This window comes from Acinonyx jubatus, chromosome B4 (assembly GCF_027475565.1).
Source record: "Acinonyx jubatus isolate Ajub_Pintada_27869175 chromosome B4, VMU_Ajub_asm_v1.0, whole genome shotgun sequence".
NCBI classification, from domain to species: domain Eukaryota; kingdom Metazoa; phylum Chordata; class Mammalia; order Carnivora; family Felidae; genus Acinonyx; species Acinonyx jubatus.
This window is the reverse complement of record NC_069387.1, coordinates 91,310,262-91,332,799: the sequence shown is the minus strand read 5'-3', so window position 1 is coordinate 91,332,799 and position 22,538 is coordinate 91,310,262. Positions and strand designations below refer to the sequence as shown.

General features: G+C 38.9%; 1 protein-coding gene across 1 annotated transcript; it reads left to right on the top strand.

Annotated features, from left to right (window-relative positions):
* Positions 1–15,597: 15,597 nt before the first annotated feature.
* Positions 15,598–20,730, top strand: IFNG (interferon gamma). Its single transcript, XM_015062464.3, has 4 exons — positions 15,598–15,951; positions 17,147–17,215; positions 17,312–17,497; positions 19,995–20,730. The coding sequence occupies exons 1-4, from the start codon at positions 15,838–15,840 to the stop codon at positions 20,127–20,129; spliced, it is 504 nt and encodes a 167-aa protein (XP_014917950.1). The 5' UTR covers positions 15,598–15,837; the 3' UTR covers positions 20,130–20,730.
* The last annotated feature ends 1,808 nt before the right edge of the window (positions 20,731–22,538 follow it).

Here is a 22,538-nt window from a genome sequence, read left to right as displayed (position 1 = left end):
TCCGGCTTTTATGTCTGTGCTGCTCGCCATGATACTATATTGAAGAAGTAATTTTTAAAAATTAATGTTCGTGAATGCCATGCTAGCATGCGAATATTGTATACACTTAAATTGCTTAAATATAGTATATATAAGTAGCATAGAAAACTAAGGACATTTGAGATCACTGTGATCTCAAGGAAGAGGGGTCTTCATATAAATGGGAGCAGTTGTAACATGAACACTTTCCTTAAATCCCATGTTAGTCAATCAGTTGTTTATGAGAGTGATGTGTCATCAGCATGTAACTATGAATGACCATTGGCTGCTGGCAACCTCTGTGATCGGGGCAATGCAGCTCTTAGGGAAACAGTGGGTGGGCCTGGTGTGAAGCTAAAATCAACGTGCGTAAGGAGGTACCACCCTGTCACCCGTATGGATTTGGTACTGAACTGCAGCTAAAAGCTCGAGAGGTCTTCAGACTTGCAGCCCTGACCAAGTGGCCTTGCTGGCTGCGTCCTCCAGGCTTGATGGTCAAGAGCCACTCGTGCAAAGCGCCGAGGGGACGCTCTGAGGTAGACAAGGAGGCTAAGATGCTCAGTATACCCTCTAGGACCTTAACCTCTAGTGAGTGAGACAGACCTGTAAGGATAGCTTGGAGGTTTTTCCTTTTTTAGGAGAAAAACCTCAGGTGAGGTCATCCAGAGTTTCCACTTCATCTGGATTTACACACGTTTGCACAGCATCTCTTCCTTGGCTTCAGCTGTTGTGGCCCTGGTCGTGGGTGTAACTACCTCAGAAGAGGGGAGATGCAAAACAAACTGTTGAAGCCCCGAGAGCTCTGCGGGTGTTAACATTCTTCAAATAAGAGGAAGTCAAACAGCCTCTTGACTCGGTGGCAGAAAACTCTGCCCTTGCCACGCTGTCACTAAAAGCCTTTGCCCTCTTGCAGAAGCTGAAGCGTCTGTGAGTGGTCTAGACAACGTGCTGAAGAGAGAGGAAGTCGAGGGGATTAAGAGCAATTTCCTTCTTTCTCAGGCGACCCACAGGAAACAGAGGGGAAGTCGGGTCAAACTGGCTTAACACCTCTGTCCTGGGAAATCCTATCAGGTGACTGAAAAGAAAACTTAACTCGCCAAGTCACTGCTTATTGCCAAGAGATGGAAGGCACCTTGGGGGAAACCCCCCGACCACAGGCCTAGAGAACTGAGCAACACTGGTGTTGCTGAAGAAAGACTAGAAAAGTACTTCTTCAAATTCAACCTGGAGTGACAAATATTTCCGTCTTGAGTCTTTTCACTTTCCTAATGGAAGCATAGACTGAATGGTTTGTAATATGCCATTTAGATTTCCCCTCTTGTGATCGAATGGTTTTTTTCTTTTTTGCTTTAGGAAGAAGATAATCTGAGAGAATGCAGGGCATGCCTGTGTGTATGTGTGTTTAGAAGGTTTCCTAACAAAAGCACAAATGGGACCAGCATGTAAGTCATGATCAATGACTCTAATTAGCACATGATGTCTCTAATTTTCAAGAAGGGCAAATCATCTGTCATTAAGTTTGAGGATGTTGAACCTTAATTAAATACACTGATGTATGCTTAGAGCTGTCTGGAGTAATAAATCTGCTGTGATCAGAAAAGAAGCAAAATTATCTGAAGAAGAAAAAAGATGAGAACTTTAGTTTTCTTATTTGACATTTCTTTTTAAAATGAAAAGAGTGGGCAAAACCTTTAAATGTCAGTCACCTCAAGTCCTTTGTGGAATTAGGGGAATTATAGTTAAAATAAGCAAGCAAACAAAGAAAAGCAAGAAAACAAGAAAAATATAGAAAGTGAAGATACAAAATGAAAAAGTTCAATGAGTAGCAAATAAATAGAATGGCCTTGCAGACTTTTCCAACTGAAAAAGTCTTAAGAAGGTAACCCTCACAGGAAGGTGTATGAACAAACATACTTCAATGATCACGGTAAATATGAAGAGAATGGGTCATAAGAACAAAATAAGTCTGAGTTGGCACTGACAGTATTTGCTTTAAGGCCTTTAAAATGCATTTACAATTTTATCTTAAAGGTATTTTCTTTTCAGTTTATTTATTTATTTTGAAAGAGGGAGAACGTGCACGCACGTGATCTGGGGAGGGGCAGAGAGAGAGAGAGGGAGAGAGAAAGAATCCCAAGCAGTCTCCACGCTGTCAGCGCAGAGCCTGACGTGGGGCTTGAGCCCATGAACTGTGAGATCATGACCTGAACCAAAACCAAGAGTTGGACACTTAACTGACTGAGCCACTCTGGTGCCCCTAAAGTTTTATTTTAAACTATGAAATACACATATGCCTTTAGTTAGGTAAAAGCTGGAGTCAAGATATGGGGCTTCAGTGGCTATATTAATGAAAGTAATGTGAATGCCTCCACAACGCATTAATGGCCAAAACCTAATAGAAGTTTATTTGTTTGTTGTGCAAAGTCCAAAATGGGTGTATCGGAGCAGCAGGTCTCTTCCCTTTTAGGAGCATCAGGACCCTTTCATTCTGTGGTTCCACCGTCTTCAGTGCTTGGACCATGAGGTTACTGTGCACATTTGTAACAAGTTGGGAAACAGAGAAGGAACAAGGAAGACTGCACATGGATGGTGGCAAACGTCACCTGCACTCACACTCCAGGGGCTAGAACCGTCATACGTCTACACAGAACCGGAAGGAAAGCTGGAAAATGTGAGCTGTGTGCCAGGAAGAAGAAATAGGTTTGGTGCATGTCGAATCAGTCTCTGTCCCTAAAGTCTTCCCAAATGGAAGGTACATAAGCTGATTCAGTACTGAGCAGTTACTACAGTGAGGAGCTTCTTCGCTCTGTTCATTCAAGTGTTAAAATGTTCAAGGATTGTCCTAGAACGTTAAATAGGAAGACATTTCAAAATTCCACTGACGGTTCTGTCATTCCATGAGGTTCTCTGAAAGTCCCTGTAGAGGTCATTTTTCCTCTTTTGGCATCCAAACATCTTTGCCCTTCCTGCTGGAACTCTTGTTCCCTTTTGGAGAATCTCATCACCTCCAATATGCTAGACTGGTAAATCTGCCTTTCCTACACTCTCATCATGAAATCCAAAGGAGTATCAGTACATCCTTCTATCAGATTTCTGCCCCCCTCGTCACCATAGGATTAACTGTCAAGGGGCAGACAACTGACCCGAAATGAGCCAATGTGACGCACTTCCTTAGGGTTTGATGCAAAGATAGGAACAAAAGCATCGGAGTTTACTGATTCAGTCCTTCACGGTGCCCTGAAGAAGGATTGAGTAGATTCCGGGGCTGAGGCCTGGGCTTGCCAGATACAGCTTGTTTGTTTTACGCATGGTTTTTCAGCTTTGTTACCCATGTTATGAGCTCCTCCATATACGTTCAAACAGTGCTGTCTTTTAACTAACATTAGTCAGATTCGTCTTTTAATATATGTAAACAAAGAACACTAAATGATACAATATTGAATGCGTCAAGCTTTCAGGACCAACCGAGGAAGCAGAAGGCATTCTATGATTAAATGGCAGCTTGGTTGTTGGAGAGTGGTTAACAGCAAAGCAGAGGATTCAGCCCCACTCAGCTTTGTCACTTACTAGCTCAGTGACCTTGGACAAGTTGCTTCACCTCTCTAAAAGCCTCATTTTTCTCCTCAATAGAATGAAAAGAAATTTATCTTTCTTAGATGGTTGTCATAATTAAATGAGATCAGGCACATAAAGCACTTACCATGGGTAGCTATTATTTACTTTTAGGCACCATTATTTTAACGGGCAGAAATATCTGGCAGCACAAACTTCTCTGTGAGCTTCATTGCCCTGAGGTTAAATGTAGATTTATTGAGATTTTCTTGCACTTTGCTGTCCTCCCACGGAGGTTAGAAACCTTCAGTTGATAAACTGTGTTGACCTAGAATGCCTCAATGATTTGAGAAATTGTAACATATAGGTGAGGCTTTCCCGAAGTAACCACAACAAAGTAGTGATGGTCACTACATATATCACTTAAACAATATTTTAAAAATAATTTCTACTTTTATCAAAGGAATAACACGTACAAGCACTGCTGTCTTCACATGTCATATTTCAAAAACCTCGTGTTCTGCAAAATCTCTAACAATAACAAGGTTTAGGAGGATAAGTAGGTTTGGGACAGTCTATTTAATACCTCTCAAGCTTTACAATGAGAGCACCAACAAAAACAACCAAAATTCTAATCAAAACACAACGATTGTTAAATCTCTAGAGAAGTTACCGCCTGTCATCACAGTGAATCAATCCTTTGTAGCCTTAAAATCTGGCTGCAGCTTCCTCTTTTGAGATTTGCCTTAAATTCCTATTAAAAACCCATCTGGGGTGCAGCCACTTAAATTAATCCACTGGTTGTAAGTAGGAGGAAAAATCTTTTCTTTTTCCTCATCTGCACTTGCTGCTTCCCCTTGACTGGAAAGTTAACAATTCTTGAATACATGACCAATCACCACTGGCCCTAACATGAAACACTTCTGTAACTTTTTGACTTTTTCCTTAAGGTCTTCAAATGTTGCAAAGGCTTTCTTATCATGGTGAGAAAATTTGTACTTAATTGCCTTTTAAAACTGGGAAAAGTCCAGTATGAACGAAAGTGAATTCCACATTTGATCAATATAATTTTCCTGTTTACCAACTGGGTATAAGGTAATCATATCTATGAATATATATTGTATCACACATTTTATATACGATTATATTATAGTATACATATTACAAATAGATATAGATATAGATATATAATGTTATACCAGAACAAACTGTGTAAAAAGAAAAAAAAATCACATAGTATTACCCAGTAATAGATTAACCTCGTCCAAAGAGAGAGGTGGCCTTTGCCCTCAGATGCTGGGAGGTAACCTCTAAAAGCTCTGTTTGATGAGTATCATTGTTTACCTGGGGACCTTGAGCCATCTCAGATAGTCTATGCTAACAATGTGATTTATGGTGGGTGTCTTGGGCCACAAGATATCAGCTAGACCTCTGGAAGGACTGGAGTCGAAGGTCGTCATGTGGTCAACTATGTCTATATAATCCCCAGTTAAGTATACAAACTAAAGCTTTGGTGTCTTTCCTGGTTGACAAAAATCTATGCATGTTGGCACATATCATTACCAGAAGACTGTGCTGATCATCACTCCACTGGCCAAGGAGAGATGGAAGATCTGAGCATGAAACTTTCTAGACCCTGCCCTATGTGACTCTCCCCTCTGCTGATGTTAATCTGTATTAAAATCTTGCTTTTAATAAAGCATAACTTTTTACATAATAAACCATGAATACAATGCCTTCTCTTGTGCTCTGTGAGTTCTTTTAGCAAACTATTAAACCTGAGGGTGGTACGGGGACCCCCAAAATTGCAGTTGGTGTCAGAAATGAGGCTGGTTTGGGGGACTCCAAAACTTTGCAAAAATTACAAAGCTTATAACAAAGCTTATGATACTACAAGCTCTCTGATCCCTGCTTTTCCATTCCTGAAACACACTTCTCTAAGGCAATCAGTTTCAGTTCATTTAGCTTCACTTCTTAGCTCAATTTCTACTTAGCTCTGTATCACTAAAAATTTTGTTCATTGCATTTTCCCCATTTTTAGATAACATCTATATACTTCTTTCTGTAGAAAATTATGATTGACTTATTTTACTGTATATTCATACATATAGCCTCCTCTCTCCTTTATCTTCCCATTGTAGCTATATTACAGTATTATTATTATTATTATTATTTTTTGGAGTGAAGTTTGTATTGCTGATGAGGGAGCTGAGAATAAAGCTCAAGCTAACAATGCCTCCTCACCCCAGGTGGGATACTTGTGACATTCCTCAGGCACTCCTGGCTGTCCTAAAGCTAAGAGAAGGAGAAACCCAATGGTTAACTGATAGAGATCACTGTCATGCAGGACATGAGTCGCCATCATTTTATATATGTCTTAGTAAATTACAAGAAAAAGGCAATCTTATCAGTAGCCTAATCTTCAGAAACATGTAGACTCAGTTTCCTGGAGCCCTAACATCACCCAACCCTCCAAAGTGATGTAGGGAACAAAGACAAGAAGGAAATGGTGAGTAAAATTAAATTTCCTTATAACCTGCAGCCCATGGACAATGCTTGAGACCAGTAGAGTAAAACGTTCCTCCAGGAACTCCCTACTGTCTAATGTTAATGCCTTACCAGAGGGGACATCAACCTTAGCTTGACAATAGCCAGGCCTCCAGTATTTTAATTGTCTTCAGCATATGAAAGTCCTTCAGGAGGTCTCCCTTTAGCCTTTCCCTCCCCCAACTCCATAGCTTATAATCAGTACAACCCCAGTGCAGCTCTTTCTGCCCCGTGCTTTAATAAAATCATCTTTTTGCATCAAAGACGTCTCAAGAATTCTTTCTTGGCCATCAGCTCCAAACTCCCAACACTCCAAAACCCCATCATTATTATAATTAGGTAAATATTGTTCACAGTATTTGTTGTACATTCTTGTATTTATTTCTTGTGCAATATTTGTTTTTCCTGGAGTTAATAATTGATGTTATTTGGTTGGTTTTCTCAGTTTTGCACACACACATCACTAATTCACCATCTCTCAGCCCCCATCTCTGACAGGGATGAAGTTTCTCTATAGGCAAACACATATTAATTCTTTTTTTTTTTTTTTTTTTTTGCCTTGGTTCTCCTCACCTTTGGGTCCAACAAGTGCTGGTTGCTTTGTAAGCTCACTGAACAACTGTCTTCTTGGTACTAACTTCGTAACTTGTTGGAAAATCTCCATCCAACCTTCTTTCCTGTGTGGGATTCTCTGTTTCTTGGATCCCAGGTCTCCTTCCTTGATTGGTTTTTCATTTTGGTTAAACACTTTGTCAACTTCCTCAAAATCCTTCATGAGAAAGGGTACATGGGAAATAAAGCTGTGAGATCTTGCACAAATAAAAAAATGTTCTTTTCCAAAACAGTTGACTGATAGTTTGGCTGAGTATGAAATTCTAGTCTGGACATTATATATTCAGATTTAATCAGATATTTGAAGGTGTTATGCCATCAACCTTCAGCTTCCAGAATTGCTATTGAGAACTTAGATGACATTCTATTTTCTTATCCTTATGTGATCTGCTTTTCTTTCTTGAACTTTGAGGATCTTCCTTATATCCATGATTCTCTGAAATTTAATAATGTATCCTAGGGTCTGTCTTTTGTTTACTCACTTTGCTGGGAATTCATTAGGCTTTTCATTTTGGAAGCTAATGTTTTTTAACTATGGAAAATTAAATAGTTTCCTTGCTAACTTTCTTCTGTTAATCATTTCTTTTCTCTTTATGGAGCTCCAATACTTGGGTGTTGAACTTCCTGAATCAACTCTTTTGTTTTCCTAATTATCTTTCTATTTTTCCAGTTTTCAGTCAATCTTTTTGTTCTATCTTAAGGATTTCTTCAACTTTATCTTAGAACCCTTTTATTGCTTTTTAAACTTCTGTTGCTATAGTTTTAAGTTCTGTGAGATCATTATGCTCTAAATGTTCTGGTTTCATGATCTTCTCTTACTTTTTGATTTTTTTCCTCTTCATTGTTTTTTTTTTTTTTTTACTCTGCTTTGTCTCTTTTTCCTCTGAATTTGTTATTTTTTTTCTGTTTGTTTTTTGGCACTTTGCCTTTACCCTAAAGTGTTTTCTGAAGTGTTTTGTGGTCATTTGTGGTTTTTTGCTTAATAAGAAGTTTCTAATTGTTGGAATGGGTACATTACATGCATAGATAGAGCATCCTGACTTACAAGCATCCTATTATGGTGATACTTGAAACTGTCATGTTTCATTAGGGGAAACCCTAACTGTCAGTATATCTTTTCCTTTGGGCTAATCAGTTTTCTTAAAGACAAATTTTCTAGTCACTTGGCTGGTGGTAATAAGTCTGATGGTAAGCATTTTGGAAGCCTAATGGTCTCTCACTGTTCAGTATATTGACTTTCTAGTAAATTTTAATCTCACCAAGACAATTCACTTCCTCCTCAGCAGTGCTGGTACCAAGGACCTTTCTGAAAGGTAAATGTCCAGTTTTCAGACAAGGTTTGGCAGGGCTACTGGCTTGACTGAGTGGGCTAGAAGGGATCTAACTACATCTTACGTGTATTTCCACCAGCTGTCCTGTTTTCAATCCTCTCCTGAACTCCCTCTTTCAAAGGTTGTTGACAGACCAATTCTTGAATCTTCTGTGTATCTACATGGTGAACTGATTTTCATCTTGTTGAATTACTCTACTTGGTACTTATCACAGTGGAGAAATCTAAAGGTGAAGTCAGTTATCATATGCTCAACCTCTCTTCATCTTTCATAACTATATTGACATTTCTCATCTGCTGATGTCTTGTTCTCTCTGTCTTTGAGGCTTTACAGACTTTTTATTCCTTTATTATTATTATTATTATTATTATTATTAATTATAGGGGTTCTGAAAGAAAGTAGAAGTAATGTATGTATTTGATCTTCCACATTTCATCTCCTTAAAACTTATGATCTCCACCATCGCTGCAGCAAGGGAAGAGAGAAACTAGAAGTCTTCCTAGGGGATTTACTCAGTCTTTGGCTCAGAAATAACACATTGCTTAGACTTAAAATAGACTGGCCAGAAAAAGTCACAAGATCCCACTTAACTGCAAGAGGCTGTGAAGTGTTCCATGTGCCAGGAAGAAGACTAGATCTGGGTATTAGAAGATACAAGTAAGGTTGACCAACATTTACTGAGCTCTTACTAAATGTCAGGTATTGCACCTTTACACATATTTCCTAATTTATACTCATGAAATGCTTTGAGAAAGCTACAAATTACATCACCTTTTTATATCTGAAGAAACTGAAACACAGAGAAATGAAGTAACTCACTTCAACTTAACAGATAGTGAGGAGCAGAGTTATGACTGAACCCAATGGCTTACTCCAGAGCATTTGTACTTAACCACTGAGTTATTTTTCCTCATATTTAATTAATCCACAAAAGTTTATTGAGGAATAACTTTGTGCCAGACACTGCGATAGATATACAGAAAAAAATATGAAAGAATCTGTGCCAAAATGATAATGGTATTTATTTATGGGTAGTAAAATCATAGGTGATTTTTTCTTTTCTTGTGCTCTTCTGAATTGTCTGTTTTTTTTTTTAATTTGAAAGATCCCATTTAATTTTATAATCATGAAAAACTCTCCATTTAAAAAACTTAGAGATGGGAATTTGGCTCAGGTACTTCATACATTGTCTCAAGGATTAAGGACACAGTAATAATGACTTATCAGAAGCTGTTTCAAAATACTTATTATTGGGGTGCCTGGGTGGCTCAGTCGGTTAAGCATCTGACTCTTGATTTCAGCTCATGTCATGATCTCACGATTTATGGGATTGAGCCCCATGTTGGGTTCTGCGATAAGAGCACAAAGCCTGCCTGGGATTCTCTCTCTCTCCCTTTCTCTCTGCCCCTCCCCCACTTATGCTCTCTCTCTCTCTCTCTCTCTGTCTCTCTCTCTGTCTCTCTCTCAAAATAAAGAAATAAACATTGAAAAAATAAAATACTTATTATTTATTGAGTGGTAGTGGATTCAGAATTCCTCCTCCACATAACCTGGGGAAAATCTAAATCTGCTATATGGAACTTTTATTATGAGAGCTAGAAAGGTATGTCTCCCTTGGAAAAATGCATGTTTTCAAAGCATAATGCCATTTTAAGGACTGCCCAGAGGATAACTCACTTTTTTAGGTCATTGGGAAAAGAAGCACATGGCCTTTAGGATTAAGTACAAAGTGTGGGAGGTATTCCTTATCTGATCTTACAAATTCTGTGTGTCTTTCAAGGCTCAGTTCAAATTCAAAGCTGAAATTCACCTTAAATTCAGAACTTGAGCCACTGATGAAATTCCTCAACTTTTCCATCATTTGGACAATTATTTCTCTTTCAATTCATAAGTCTGTTGGAGTTTGTACCTCATGCACCTTAGTTCTTAGTGATGTCTTATGTTCTTCATAAATCACAGTGATAGAAAAATAGAATGTTAGTAATGGAAGAAAATACTGGGGTGCCTGGGTGGCTCAGGCAGTTAAGTGTCCGACTTTGGCTGAGGTCATGATCTCGCGGTTTGAGAGGTCGAGCCCTGCATCAGGCTCTGTGCTGACAGCTCAGAGCCTGGAGCCTGCTTCAGATTCTGTGTCTCCTTCTCTCTCTGCCCCTCCCCTGCTCACTCTCTGTCTCTCTCTGTCTCTCAATAATAATAAACAAACATTAAGAAAAATTAAAAAAAAAAAAGAAATGGAAGAAAATACAGTTCTTTCTTTAAAAAAAAATTCGTTTATGTTTATTTATTTTGAGAGAGACAGAGACAGCATGAGTGGGGGAAGGACAGAGAGAGAGGGAGACAGAGAATCCCAAGCAGGCTCTGCACTGTCAGTGAGGAGCCCCATGTGGGGCTCAAACTCACAAAACTGTGAGACTGTGACCTGAGCTGAAATCAAGAGTTGGACACTTAAGTACTTGTGCCCCCCAGGCACCCCCAACTCTTCTTGTAAAGATGATGTAGCTGACACATAAGGCATAGGTAAAGGCTTTGCTTAAAATTTCACATCATACCAGCAGCAGATTAGGACCAGAATTTGAGACTTCTCTCTGCTAGACCAAAGGTCTTTCCCCATATAACTTCATGGGCTGCAGTGTTTTCCTTTTTTTAAAAAAATTTTCTTTTAACGTTTATTTATTTTTGAGACAGGGAGAGACAGAGCATGAACGGGGGAGGGTCACAGAGAGAGGGAGACACAGAATCTGAAACAGGCTCCAGGCTCTGAGCTGTCAGCACAGAGCCCGACGCGGGGCTCAAACTCACGGACCGTGAGATCATGACCTGATCCGAAGTCGGACGCTTAACCGACTGAGCCACCCAGGCACCCTTGTAGTGTTTTTCTCTAATACTGATGTTCTCAGATGAAGAGATAATGTCTTTTATGACTTTGTCATTTGAAAGAACTTATCTATTAAATCTAGGTAAGAGGCGTAGTAACAAGTATACCTTAGCCACAAGAAGGAACATAGATAATGAAACATTAATGAATTGGCCATACCTATGTAGACTTCAGTGTTGAAGAGGATGCAGAGGCTACATCTCAACTTTGACATAGGAAAGAATGCCATGACTGACTAGTGATATCTGCCCTAGGTATAGAAGGAGGGAATGTAATGCATGTGTCAGGAATGTTTTTCCCTCCATACAATAATCATTCCTCTTCTGCTGTATGAACCTCCCAGGAAGGATGCACATGGAGAAAAGAAGGAGAATATGGATACCTACTCAGTACCCAGAATAGAGGAATCGACCCCAGTTACCAATGTGGTGACATATGCTCCTGTTAGATTGTCTCACTCTTAACTTCTTTGTAACCCCTAAAACTATAGGCATATAGTAGGTGCTCAATAAGGACTTACTAGTTGATTGAAATTAGGATATAAACAAACACTTTCACAGCAGAGGTGTCCCATCCTTCTTTGATTTCTCTGTGTCAATCATAGTTCTTGGCACTTAACAGGTGCTTTAAAATTCCTTGTGGAATAGAAATATGACCGTGGAAGCATGGCCTTAATCTGTAGGTTATCAATGCACAATCCCATCTGATTTAAACTTGAGTGTATTGTGAGCCGATGACTGTATTACGTAAGAATAGTGTCTTCTATATTCTTTGAACCACCTCTCAAAGTTGCCAAGATGGCATGAAAGAAAAAGGGGGACTCAGAAAACTCTAACATATGGGATTTTATGAGTCAAATTGTGGGGAAAATCTGACTCCGCATGGACTTCCATTCTGTATGTCATTCTTCCGTAGGCTCAGCTTGCATGATGTCAGGAGTTCCAGGAGTCAAAATAGCGTGGGGGCATAGATCCAATATTGACTCATACTCGGTGGAAGAAATCTACAGCAAAGTCTGGATGAGATAATTTGGTTGTGAGTGCTAGGGATATGACTGCTGATCACAGAGGAAAGAGGGTAACCAAGGTGTAAATTTTGTCTTACGATTACCTACTCAGTTAAGAATGAGGATAGCATGAGACAAGATCGAAAATCTTGCTGACGCTTAATGAATAATCATAGCCAGTTTTCAGAAAGAAAGTCTAGCTGAAAAGAAAAAAGAAAGTTTTCAGCCCCTTTGTTTTAGTAATATGGTCACACTTGGGCTCCTGGTGGGTTTGTAAAACTTTTAAAGGATATCTTGGTGGTGAAATATTCTGCAGTCTCAGTGTTGGCTGAACCAACGAAGTGTGAAACCTCTAGTTTGCATGTATAACACAAGGTGTTTTACAGGCAGAAAAGAGAGAGAAATGTCTTCTTTGGTAAAGTTACAAGACAGGAAAAGATCATAAAAAGGAAATACAATTGTAGTGACAACATTCTGTAGTGACAACCAAAGATTCATATGGTGAGAAATGAAGATCTAATGGAATGTGATATAAGACCAGTTATATAGTTTGCAGGAACCAGCACAAAATGAAATGGGGCCCCTTTTAAAAAAATTATTAGGAATTTTAAAAAGGTAACAAAAGAGCATTTAAGCTAAATGTAGGTTCTTTCAAGCGCAGGGTCTTGATAGATTGTATCATGTCCATAAAGTTGGGCCTGCTGGCATGTCTGAGAATTTTAAAAATCTTATTTGCAGTCTGACTCTTGTTTTGAAGAATTTAAAAAATGACTATTATCTCACAAATTTTCCAGAAAAAAAAATCCCCAAACCAAAAAGACTGATAGGATATAATTATTTGAATTCACAAATGTAACACAGTTATAGACATATACAATAATCTTAATAGATATTGATTGACAGGTAGATTAAAGATCTTATTTCTAGACTTAGCTGTACATTATCCAGTTGAATGAATTTAAGCACACCACTCTGTTTTTCTGGGTCTTGGTTTACAAATCTAAAAAAGTGAGGGAATAAACCATAGATAATCTCCTTGATTCCTTAATTCTGTGCTGTGCTTCATCATGGTATCAAGAGTTATTAGAGCTTGTATTTTAGTGATGTAGTTACTAATCCCAAATATTTGGCCATATGAAAAATATATTCCTAATATATATATATATATATATATATATATATATATGTGATTTTGAATAAGCATTCTCAATTCACAAACTCCCAGATAATATATAATTCCCAATTATCATCCCCAGTATTTTTTTTTAAAGTAGGTTTCATGCCTAGTGAGGAGCCCAGTGTAGGGCTTGAACTCACAACCCTGAGATCAAGACCTGAGCTGAAATCAAGAGTTGGATGCTTAACTGACTGAGCCACCTAGGCACCCCTGGACCCCACTATTCTTAATTCTTCACCCCAACACCGTATTCCAGTGGATAAATCAAGGGATGGGCAGGCCCAATTTTTACTCCTTTTCATAAAGTTGGAAATATTCCTTCCAGTAAGTCACAAAGAATTTGGCCGTTGGTTTCCTAGATGGTGGTGAGTGCCGATGGTGTGTCACAAGGTTTTGATAAGCCTTTCTTGTCAGTCTGTCACTTTGTGAGCACATTATCTGGGACATATTTTTCCTTGAGGAGAGCTACAACAGAACTTGTAATTTCCATACTTTTCATTTGTTTAACATGAGGCTTTTGTCCCACAGATAGGTTTTGATCTTGTTTATCCTTTGGGAAGATAGCCCCTCAAAGAGTTTTCTGGCTTTTGCACATCAAACAAAACATGGAATTGTCCTAGTAAGTAGGGATTGGCTAAAGAGGCATAGCATCATGTTTCCAAAATTAACCATAAATTCTATTTAATTAAAACCCAGCTTCCTACAGGTTAGCTATGATAGCATTGTGATTAGAACTAGAGGGAAAATAACTCAGAGCAGATCTTCAATTAAGCATTCAGGTTCCCACTTATTCAGAACTATGGGTAAATCTCTAGGTGAATATGCTTTTAGGGAACAGACGAGGGTTACAAAAGCAATACAACAATTTCTGGTTTTAGGGAACACAGTCTAACATGGGAGATGACACATAAATCTGAGAATAAGGGGTCAGTGCTCTTACAGAAGTATGAACCAAGGGGGTCTGGCTGACTCAGTCAATAGAGTGAGCGACTCCTGATCTTGGGGTCATGAATTTGAGTCTGACGTTGAGCATAGAGTTTACTTAAAAAAAAAGTATGAACCAGGTTCTAAGCCTGAGTAGAGGATATCAGTTTAATTTTAATAAGGATATTTTGGGAGAACCTGTGGAAATAATGGTTTTTATGTGGGGCTTGCATGGATGGGCATCACTCTGAGGAGCAGATGACAGGGAAGGGAACCCAAGGGCAAAGGAATAACATAAGCCAAGGTTCACGCCGTGTTCTTTTTACAAACGACTAATCATCTAACCTGCCTAAAGAACAACACATAACTTTTCTCGAGTGCTTACTGCATCCCAGGCAAAATTCTTAGCAGTTCACATGGATCATGTGATTTAACTTTCAACTGAAGCCTGGAAGGAGGTACTAATAGTCGTCTTGTTTTAAAGACGAAGAAATGGAGTCATAGGAGAGTTAAGAAGCTTCCTCCAAATCACATAGCCAGATAGCAGTGGAGCCAGGATTTGAGTCCGTATCCATAAACATAATAGTCCAGGGATTAGAGCATGCAGGTTGAAATGCAAGGTGGGCTGGAGGGTGGAGGGCTTTCTGTACAATCCTGAAGTGTTTTACTTCAAAAGTAAATTACTGAGGGAGGAGAAAGAATCCTATTTTTTTATTTTTATTTTTTGTATTCGGAAGGCAAAGAAAAAAAAAGATTCTCCATTATTGTTTATTTGGTTATTAATCGACCATCTAGAGCTATACTGTTCAAAACCGTAGCCTCTAGCCACATGTGGCTACTGAGCATTTGAAATCTGACTTGTCCAAATTGAGACATGCTGTAGGTGTAAAATGAAGGCTGGATTTCTAGGATTTAGTATGACAAAAAAAAAGTAAAATATCTGAATAATAATTTTGTGTGTTGGTACATATTAAAATGATATTTTGGATAGATTGGCTTAAATACAATATATCTTAAACATTATTTTTCCCTGTTTCTTTTTACTTTTCTTAAGGAAGCTGCTAGAAAACTTTAATTTATCTGTTTACCTTAGATTATATTTCTATTGATCCCTTTTGGTCCAGGGCAATCCAAAGCTGTGGTAGATATGTCACTAACCAACTTTGATGAAGGACTTCCTCACCACCTTGGTCTTTGAACCACATTCTTTCCTTGCTTTCTGGTCATTTGCAAGAAAAACTTTAAAAGGTACCCCCTTTTTAAAGGTTGGAGCACCCCTACAATTTCCTTTTTTACTTCCTCCCGACCACAAACAAACGATCCATGTGCTTTGTGGATGAAAACTCCACATTTTACAAGGGGAAAGGAGGGAGGTGCAAAAAAATTTCCAATCCCTGAATGGTGTGAAGTAAAAGTGCTTTCAAAGGATCCCACAAGAATGGTACAGGTGGGCATAATGGGTCTGTCTCATCGTCAAAAGACCCAGGGAGTTGAAAGGAAACTCTAACTACAACACCAAAATGCCACAAAACCATAGTTATTAATACAAACTAGCATCTCTGCCTATCTGTCACCATCTCATCTGAAAAAAAAAAACAAAAAAACTTGTGAAAATACGTAATCCTGAGGACTTCAGCTAGGTATAAATACCAGCAGCAAAAGGAGATGTACTACATTTTTCTGATTGTCTGCTGGTCGGCTATTAGAAAAGAAAGATCGGCTAAATCCTTCGGACCTGATCAACTTCATCCCGGAGCTACTGATTTCAACTACTTCGGCCTAACTCTCCGAAACGATGAATTACACAAGTTTTATTTTCGCTTTTCAGCTTTGCATAATTTTGTGTTCTTCTGGTTATTACTGTCAGGCCATGTTTTTTAAAGAAATAGAAGAGCTAAAGGGATATTTTGTAAGTATGACTTTTTAGTAACACTCGCTGTGGTTGAGATGAATGCATGTTGACTTGGAGTTGTGTCTATGATAGACTGCCATCTCTAGGCCGTAGTCATCTTGAGGAGACTTGGTGTAATGTTGCCTGTTTACCAGAGGCATTGTTTAACTACATGATCTAGATGTTGTTTTTACCCTCTGCTCAACTTGCTATAGAGATTTAGGGGGCATTCATCAATCTTCCAGAAGATGGGAATAATATGGGTATAAAGGACAGTGATGTCGATAATTTTGTGGTGAGAATCTATTAGATTGCGATGTTGGATAGTGTGCCTATTGAAACAATGACTAGCCATCTAGATGATCAGAGTACGCTGAAAAATCAGGAATGATGGTAGCAATGGAAGGTCAGGATTAGCATGAAGAATGGTAATCTGACATAATTAATGAAAGAATGTGAGGTCCTTAAGTTCGGGCTTAAAAAAAGATTACAAGTGTTTTGCTCTAAAAAATGGTTTCAAAGTTCTACTGCCGCATCTAGATGATCTAGGAATTATTCTTGAACTCAGTCACTCGCTGAGATTTTGTAGGAGTTATAATCTGGCTCCTATTAAAAAGGTTTTCATTTTGTTTTATGAGCTTTTTAAAATTTTATTTATGGTTAATTAAAATAGTTTTTGCATTTCAAAAATTTTGCTATTGGTCCAAAATGTAGCTATTATAACTGTAGCTGGTATACTTAATATTCAAGCATTCACAGGCTATTTATTCTCACATCGTCAAATCAAATCTCTCTCTCACACACACACATTTGGAACTATCTTTTAAAGCTGACATAATGTCACATAGGAGGGCACAGGTAGATGTTATGAAGACCAGTACCATAGGAGGGCAGTATTTTATAGTGATATGATTTGGCTGAATTTTTTTTTTTTTTTTAACTAGGCTTGAAAATACTTTCTTTTCCTTACTATAATTATTTGGGATAATTGAAGTATCACTGGCCTTCTTGCGTTTATTTGTAATATTGCAGATAAGAGTATACTAGAAAATAAGAAAGCTAAAATAGCATGATGGTCTTTGGTTATATCCAACACAACAGCTTTAATAGTGTTGAAAAGAAAATCAACGAATATTGTCAGCACTAAAACTTGAAGTGCAGTTTTAGGGAAATTAATGGACTAATTGTAAACCATGTTTCTTTCTTTTTTTAGAATGCAAGTAATCCAGATGTAGCAGATGGTGGGTCGCTTTTCGTAGACATTTTGAAGAACTGGAAAGAGGTAGGCTGGGTATTTCCATTTGGCTGATTTTCTTGTTGGCTTATTTTCTGATGCATAAATTCACATCGACCTCTCTTTGTGATCTTTTCTTCCAAGGAGAGTGATAAAACAATAATTCAAAGCCAAATTGTCTCCTTCTACTTGAAAATGTTTGAAAACCTGAAAGATGATGACCAGCGCATTCAAAGGAGCATGGACACCATCAAGGAAGACATGCTTGATAAGTTGTTAAATACCAGCTCCAGTAAACGGGATGACTTCCTCAAGCTGATTCAAATCCCTGTGAGTTGATCTTAATTCTTTCTTTGGTTTCATTACAGAGGATCTTGCAAAATACCTAATTTCCAGAAAGCTGATCAGCTACTGGGTACAGTTGGTAAAACTGTGAAATGAACCCATGGTCCAAACTCCTCCTTAGTAATTCCATTTGTGCTTTGGGGTAATTTTGCTAAGGCTGTACGGAAATCATTTAATTTTGTGATTTGGGGAAATGCTGGCATTGTCTCTGTAGTGCAAAAGCAGGTGAACGGACAAATCCAGTGAGGAGGAAACAGTGAAGGAGTCGAGGGGAGTATTGAGAAGCACTTCTCTCATCGCCCCTTTTTTTGTGTGAGGGAAATTCTCTTGCTTTGGCTGGGAGGCTGCAGGTCTTAATGGAGAGTGCAGTGGGGAGTAGGGGGTGGGAATGGAGAAGATTTGTGCCCTCCTCCCAGCTTGGCCACCAAGGAACCACGTGACTTCAGATGACTCACAGGCCTGACTGGTGCTCACTTTCCTCATCCTAGAGAGAGCCTTTTGGGCTCACTCTAATTTCTATGGTCTCCTTTGCTCTAAAACTGTATAATCACATGGATATAAAAAAGGGAATGAGATAGCAAAAACTATGGCCTTTGAAAAGGCACTAGGTGCATTCCCCTGCCAGGCTCTGGTCAACCCCTCATATTGTGCAGCCCAAGTAGCGGTAAGAAAGTGTTTTTGTTTTCACAGAAGAAAATAGAATTTATATCTTATGAAAAAATTGTTCTATCAACTTTTGGATGCTAAACCGTCTCAGCTGGAGACCTCCGTCAGTTCCCAAGCCTTACCTGACGAAATTGTCTTGAGTCTTAAAGTTATGGCTTCTAGAAGCTGAAAGATAACTTTGAGGCATAAAGATGAATCACAGTTTCCAAAATTTTATCTAGGAGACAAAGGCCTCCTGATTCCTCTGGGTGTGGCTTTGATGTCATAGATGTGAATGAGAAAGGGAGGGGTCCAGTGATGACTTACCCTCTCAGGATTTGGCAGCTGTCACTCTTCCTGGGCCTGCCTCTCAACTTCTCTCAGATAAGCCCTCTCAGATAAGTGCTTGTTCTTCGGGATCTCTCTAGTCTCAAGGTGATACAAAAGTGGTTTGGAACATTATCAGACCATTACTCTTGTCCACTGACAGTGTTTTCCAATGTTCAGTGGATCTCCTCCGGCCACATGCTAGAGCCTGAAAAAGTCCTCATTCCTGACCCAGTTGCTGCCCCTGGCTTACTGTTCAGTCCTGGGTGAATCTCTTAGTTTCTTGGTAATACTTTGAACACCGGAAAGTAAAATTTATCACTTGCAAACGCAGCTCACAGAAACTTTTTTCTACTCTGCTGTAACTGGGCCTTGAAACAAAATCTGTGGGTCCCGTCCTTCCCAGAAGCTCCAAGCCTCCTGCTTCATGATGGGCGATTTTGAGTGAGCTGTCAACAATTGCGTCCTCTTGCTCCATTGCTAACATATTTAAGAATGCTATGTTTTTTAATAATTAGTTCTGAAGCCTAGATCCCCCTAGTTATTCTCAGAAATGTAGCAAGGTGGCCATAGTGTTTCCAGTATTAGAAAGAAAAATCGTGGCAGAGCCAAGATGAAAGTAAATGCTCCCTATTTTATTAAACATGAATTCACCTAAATGGTCCTGTAGGTTAGAGTAAGGAAATAGTTCAGTTTGCCGGGATAGAAAGGTGCAGGGAAATTTGCTGCAATTCCTAATTTTAAACGTTCATACCAGTCATTGATGACTGCCATGTAAATATGATTAGTGTCTATTTTTAATCCCATTGTGGAAGTGATGAGACTGAGCTAATTTGGGGGAGATGAAACATTACAGTATTCATCTGTCCTAGACTTGGTGTTTGCAAAGTACTGAACCTGTATTCATGGTTCTCAAACTTTGGTGAGTAACAGAGGGACCACACAACTTCCTGGGTCTTCTCTGACTTCATGTATCTGGGTCTCTGAGTTCTTCATTAGGTCTCCAGGTTGTTCTACTACATGCCAAAGGTGAGGACCATTGACCTATAGTAACTTATTTGATTAATCAAAGACTAATTAAAGTCCAAGGTGGGTAGAATCGGTAGAGAGCCTAGAGGTGATTGAAATAATCTCCTCATCGTTTCGATGAGAAAACAGAGGTTCAGAGAGGTTAAGTGACTGGTTCAAAGTCACAGTTATTGCACACACAGGATCCAAACCCACATTTTTTATCACTCCACCTCAAGGCTCTTTTCGCTATATAATTTCGGGAATTCTCTAGCAGTAAATTTAAGGATGTGTCATGTACCCCATCATATTACAGCACAACTGGCAATTTAATTACAGTTTTAGTCTTAAGTGAAGAAACCATCATTGTATATTAAGGTAATAAATTGACAATGAAAATCATTTTTTTTGAAGGAGTAATTCCATTTTCCTGATAGTAATAGCAGAATATCCTGATGGCTTGTATGCCTGATATTAATTTTGCTGCTTTCTTTTCCAACAGGTGAATGATCTGCAGGTCCAGCGCAAAGCAATAAATGAACTCTTCAAAGTGATGAATGATCTCTCACCAAGATCTAACCTGAGGAAGCGGAAAAGGAGTCAGAATCTGTTTCGAGGCCGTAGAGCATCGAAATAATGGTCATCCTGCCTACAATATTTGAATTTTTAAATCTAAGTCTATTTATTAATATTTAATATTTTTACATTATTTATATGAAGAATATATTTTTAGACTCATCAATCAAAGTATTTATAATAGCAACTTTTATGTAATTAAAGTGACTATTAATATATATATTATTTATAATTCCTGTATCCTGTGACTGTTTCACTCAGCCCTCTCCCTTTCTTTTTCCTGACTAACTAGGCAAGATTATGTGATTTCAAGGCTAAATCTCAGGGACCAACTAGGCAGCCAATTTAAAGAAGACTCTGTGGGTTGTGCATTTATTTCACTTGATACAATGAACACTTATGAATGAAATGATGCCATCCAGTCGCTGCCTATTTGGGAACATGTCTGTGTTATGAGCCACTGCTCTAACGGCATGTCAGACAGCACTTGAATGTGTCAGGCGATATGACTTGTCTCCTGATTAAGAAAATAGCATTTCTTTTCATGCCTGGTGTTTCAGAATATCACTGACAACTATGACTGTACCCAAATGGAAAGTAATTAATTTGTTTAGTTAACGAATATTTAATATATATGAATAAAGTATAATTTCATAACTCTTCATGCTGTGTCAGACTTTGTCTAAGTGAGGACTGGGGTAAATGAACTATACTCTAAGGAGTTAGTAGGAAGAAAGTCATTTTTTAGCTGTGGAAACCTTAGAGTTGAGTTTAGCCCCAAATGCGGTGTTTCTCTCCACTGGCAATTTGTTGGTTTCCACTGTTCCATGTGGCAGCTGTTTGAGTTATCTTTCCAAAATAGAATTTAATTACATTACCATTTATTTTGGAGCTTCTGCCATGGAAAGTAGTCCAAATTGTTTAGCTTGGCACGCAAAGATTTATTTCTACACCTTCGTCAACTCCCGACGGCATCCTTTATCTAGGCCTCCCCCATCTCCGCTGTCCACCTTGGGCAAACACCACCGGCTGTGGAATAGTGAGTGTGAGCTCTAAGGCGAGGGGTCTGGATTGGAATCTTGGTTCTGCCATTACAAGTCGTGTGACTTTTAATGAATTCTAAGCGCCAGTTTCCTTATGTGGGAAAGAAGAATAATTGGGCCTTCCTCATAATCCTGTGGGGAAAGTTCATTCTTTCACTCAAGAAATATTTATTGGAGCAACTACTATGGGTCTGGTGATGTTCTAGAGACTTAAGTTACCATCATGAACAAAACAGACAAAAATTCCTGCCCTTGAAGAATTTCAAATTTAGCAAGGGGGAGACAGATCATAAACCAAATACATAATATGTTAGTAAATTGCATACTATATTAGGTGTTAGGTGCTGTGCAAAAAGGGTACGGCAGGATGGGGGAAGTGGGAAAACTTTACAGCTGAGTGGGTGGGCTAAGGGGTTAAATGGAGTGGTTAGAGTTGGCTTCATTGAAGAGATGACTTTGAGGAAGCACTTGTAAGAGGCAAGGGAGGTAGCCATTCAGATTCCAGGCAAGGGGAATATCCTTACAAAGGCTCTAACGTGGAGATTTGTCTTGCATGATAAGAGAAAAGGCTAGATCTGTCTGGAGTTGAGAGAGAAGTCTGGACAGTTGATATACATTTGGGAGCTGAGGCATATAGAAGGTATTTAAAGACCTAATACCAGGTGAACTTGTGAAGTTCATGAGTTTACAGAGTGAAGAGAAGGAGCTCAAGGATTGAGTCTCCAGGCATGCCATCATTAAGAGGCTAAGGAGAGGGGTGCCTGGTGGCTCAGTTTGTTAAGTGTCCGATTTCAGCTCAGGTCATGATCTCGCGGTTCATGAGTTTGAGCCTGCATCGGCTCTGTACTGACAGCTCAGAGCCTGGAGTCTGCTTCGGATTGTGTGTGTGTGTCTCTCTCTGCCCCTCCCCTGCTCATGCCCTGTCTCTCTCTCTCAAAAATAAATAAACATTAGAAAAAGAGAGAGAGAGAGCGAGAGAGACTAAGGAGAGCCCAGCAAGGGAGACTGAAAAGAAATGGCCAGTGCAGTAAGAGAACAACCTAAAAAGTGAGAGAGACACCCTGAAAGCCAAGTGAAGAAAGGGTTTCAGGAATAAACTGTGTCAAGTGTAGATAGGTCTATTTAGATGAAGCTGAGAAGTGACCCCTGGATTTAGCAACACGGAGATATTGGACAAGAGCAATTCTGATGTAGGGTAAGATTGAAAGCCTGATTGCAATAGGATTAAGAGAGACACTAGAGACAACAAATCTGGATAAATCTTCTTAGAAGTTTTGCTGGAAGAAGAGCAAAGAAAAAGGTAGTTGTCAAGATATGGGAGATGAAAAGAAGTTGTACATTTTTTGGTTGTTGCTTTTGATGGGAGAAGAAACAGCATGTTTATGTATTAATGGAAATAATTTAACTACGGAAAAAATAATAGATGA

Bases quoted from the DNA above. Each gene is read 5' to 3' on its own strand.
- IFNG (XM_015062464.3), top strand. From the start codon at position 15,838: ATGAATTACACAAGTTTTATTTTCGCTTTTCAGCTTTGCATAATTTTG. The intron at 15,952-17,146 runs GTAAGTATGACT...TTCTTTTTTTAG, and splicing joins AAGAGCTAAAGGGATATTTT to AATGCAAGTAATCCAGATGT. The intron at 17,216-17,311 runs GTAGGCTGGGTA...TTTTCTTCCAAG, and splicing joins TTTTGAAGAACTGGAAAGAG to GAGAGTGATAAAACAATAAT.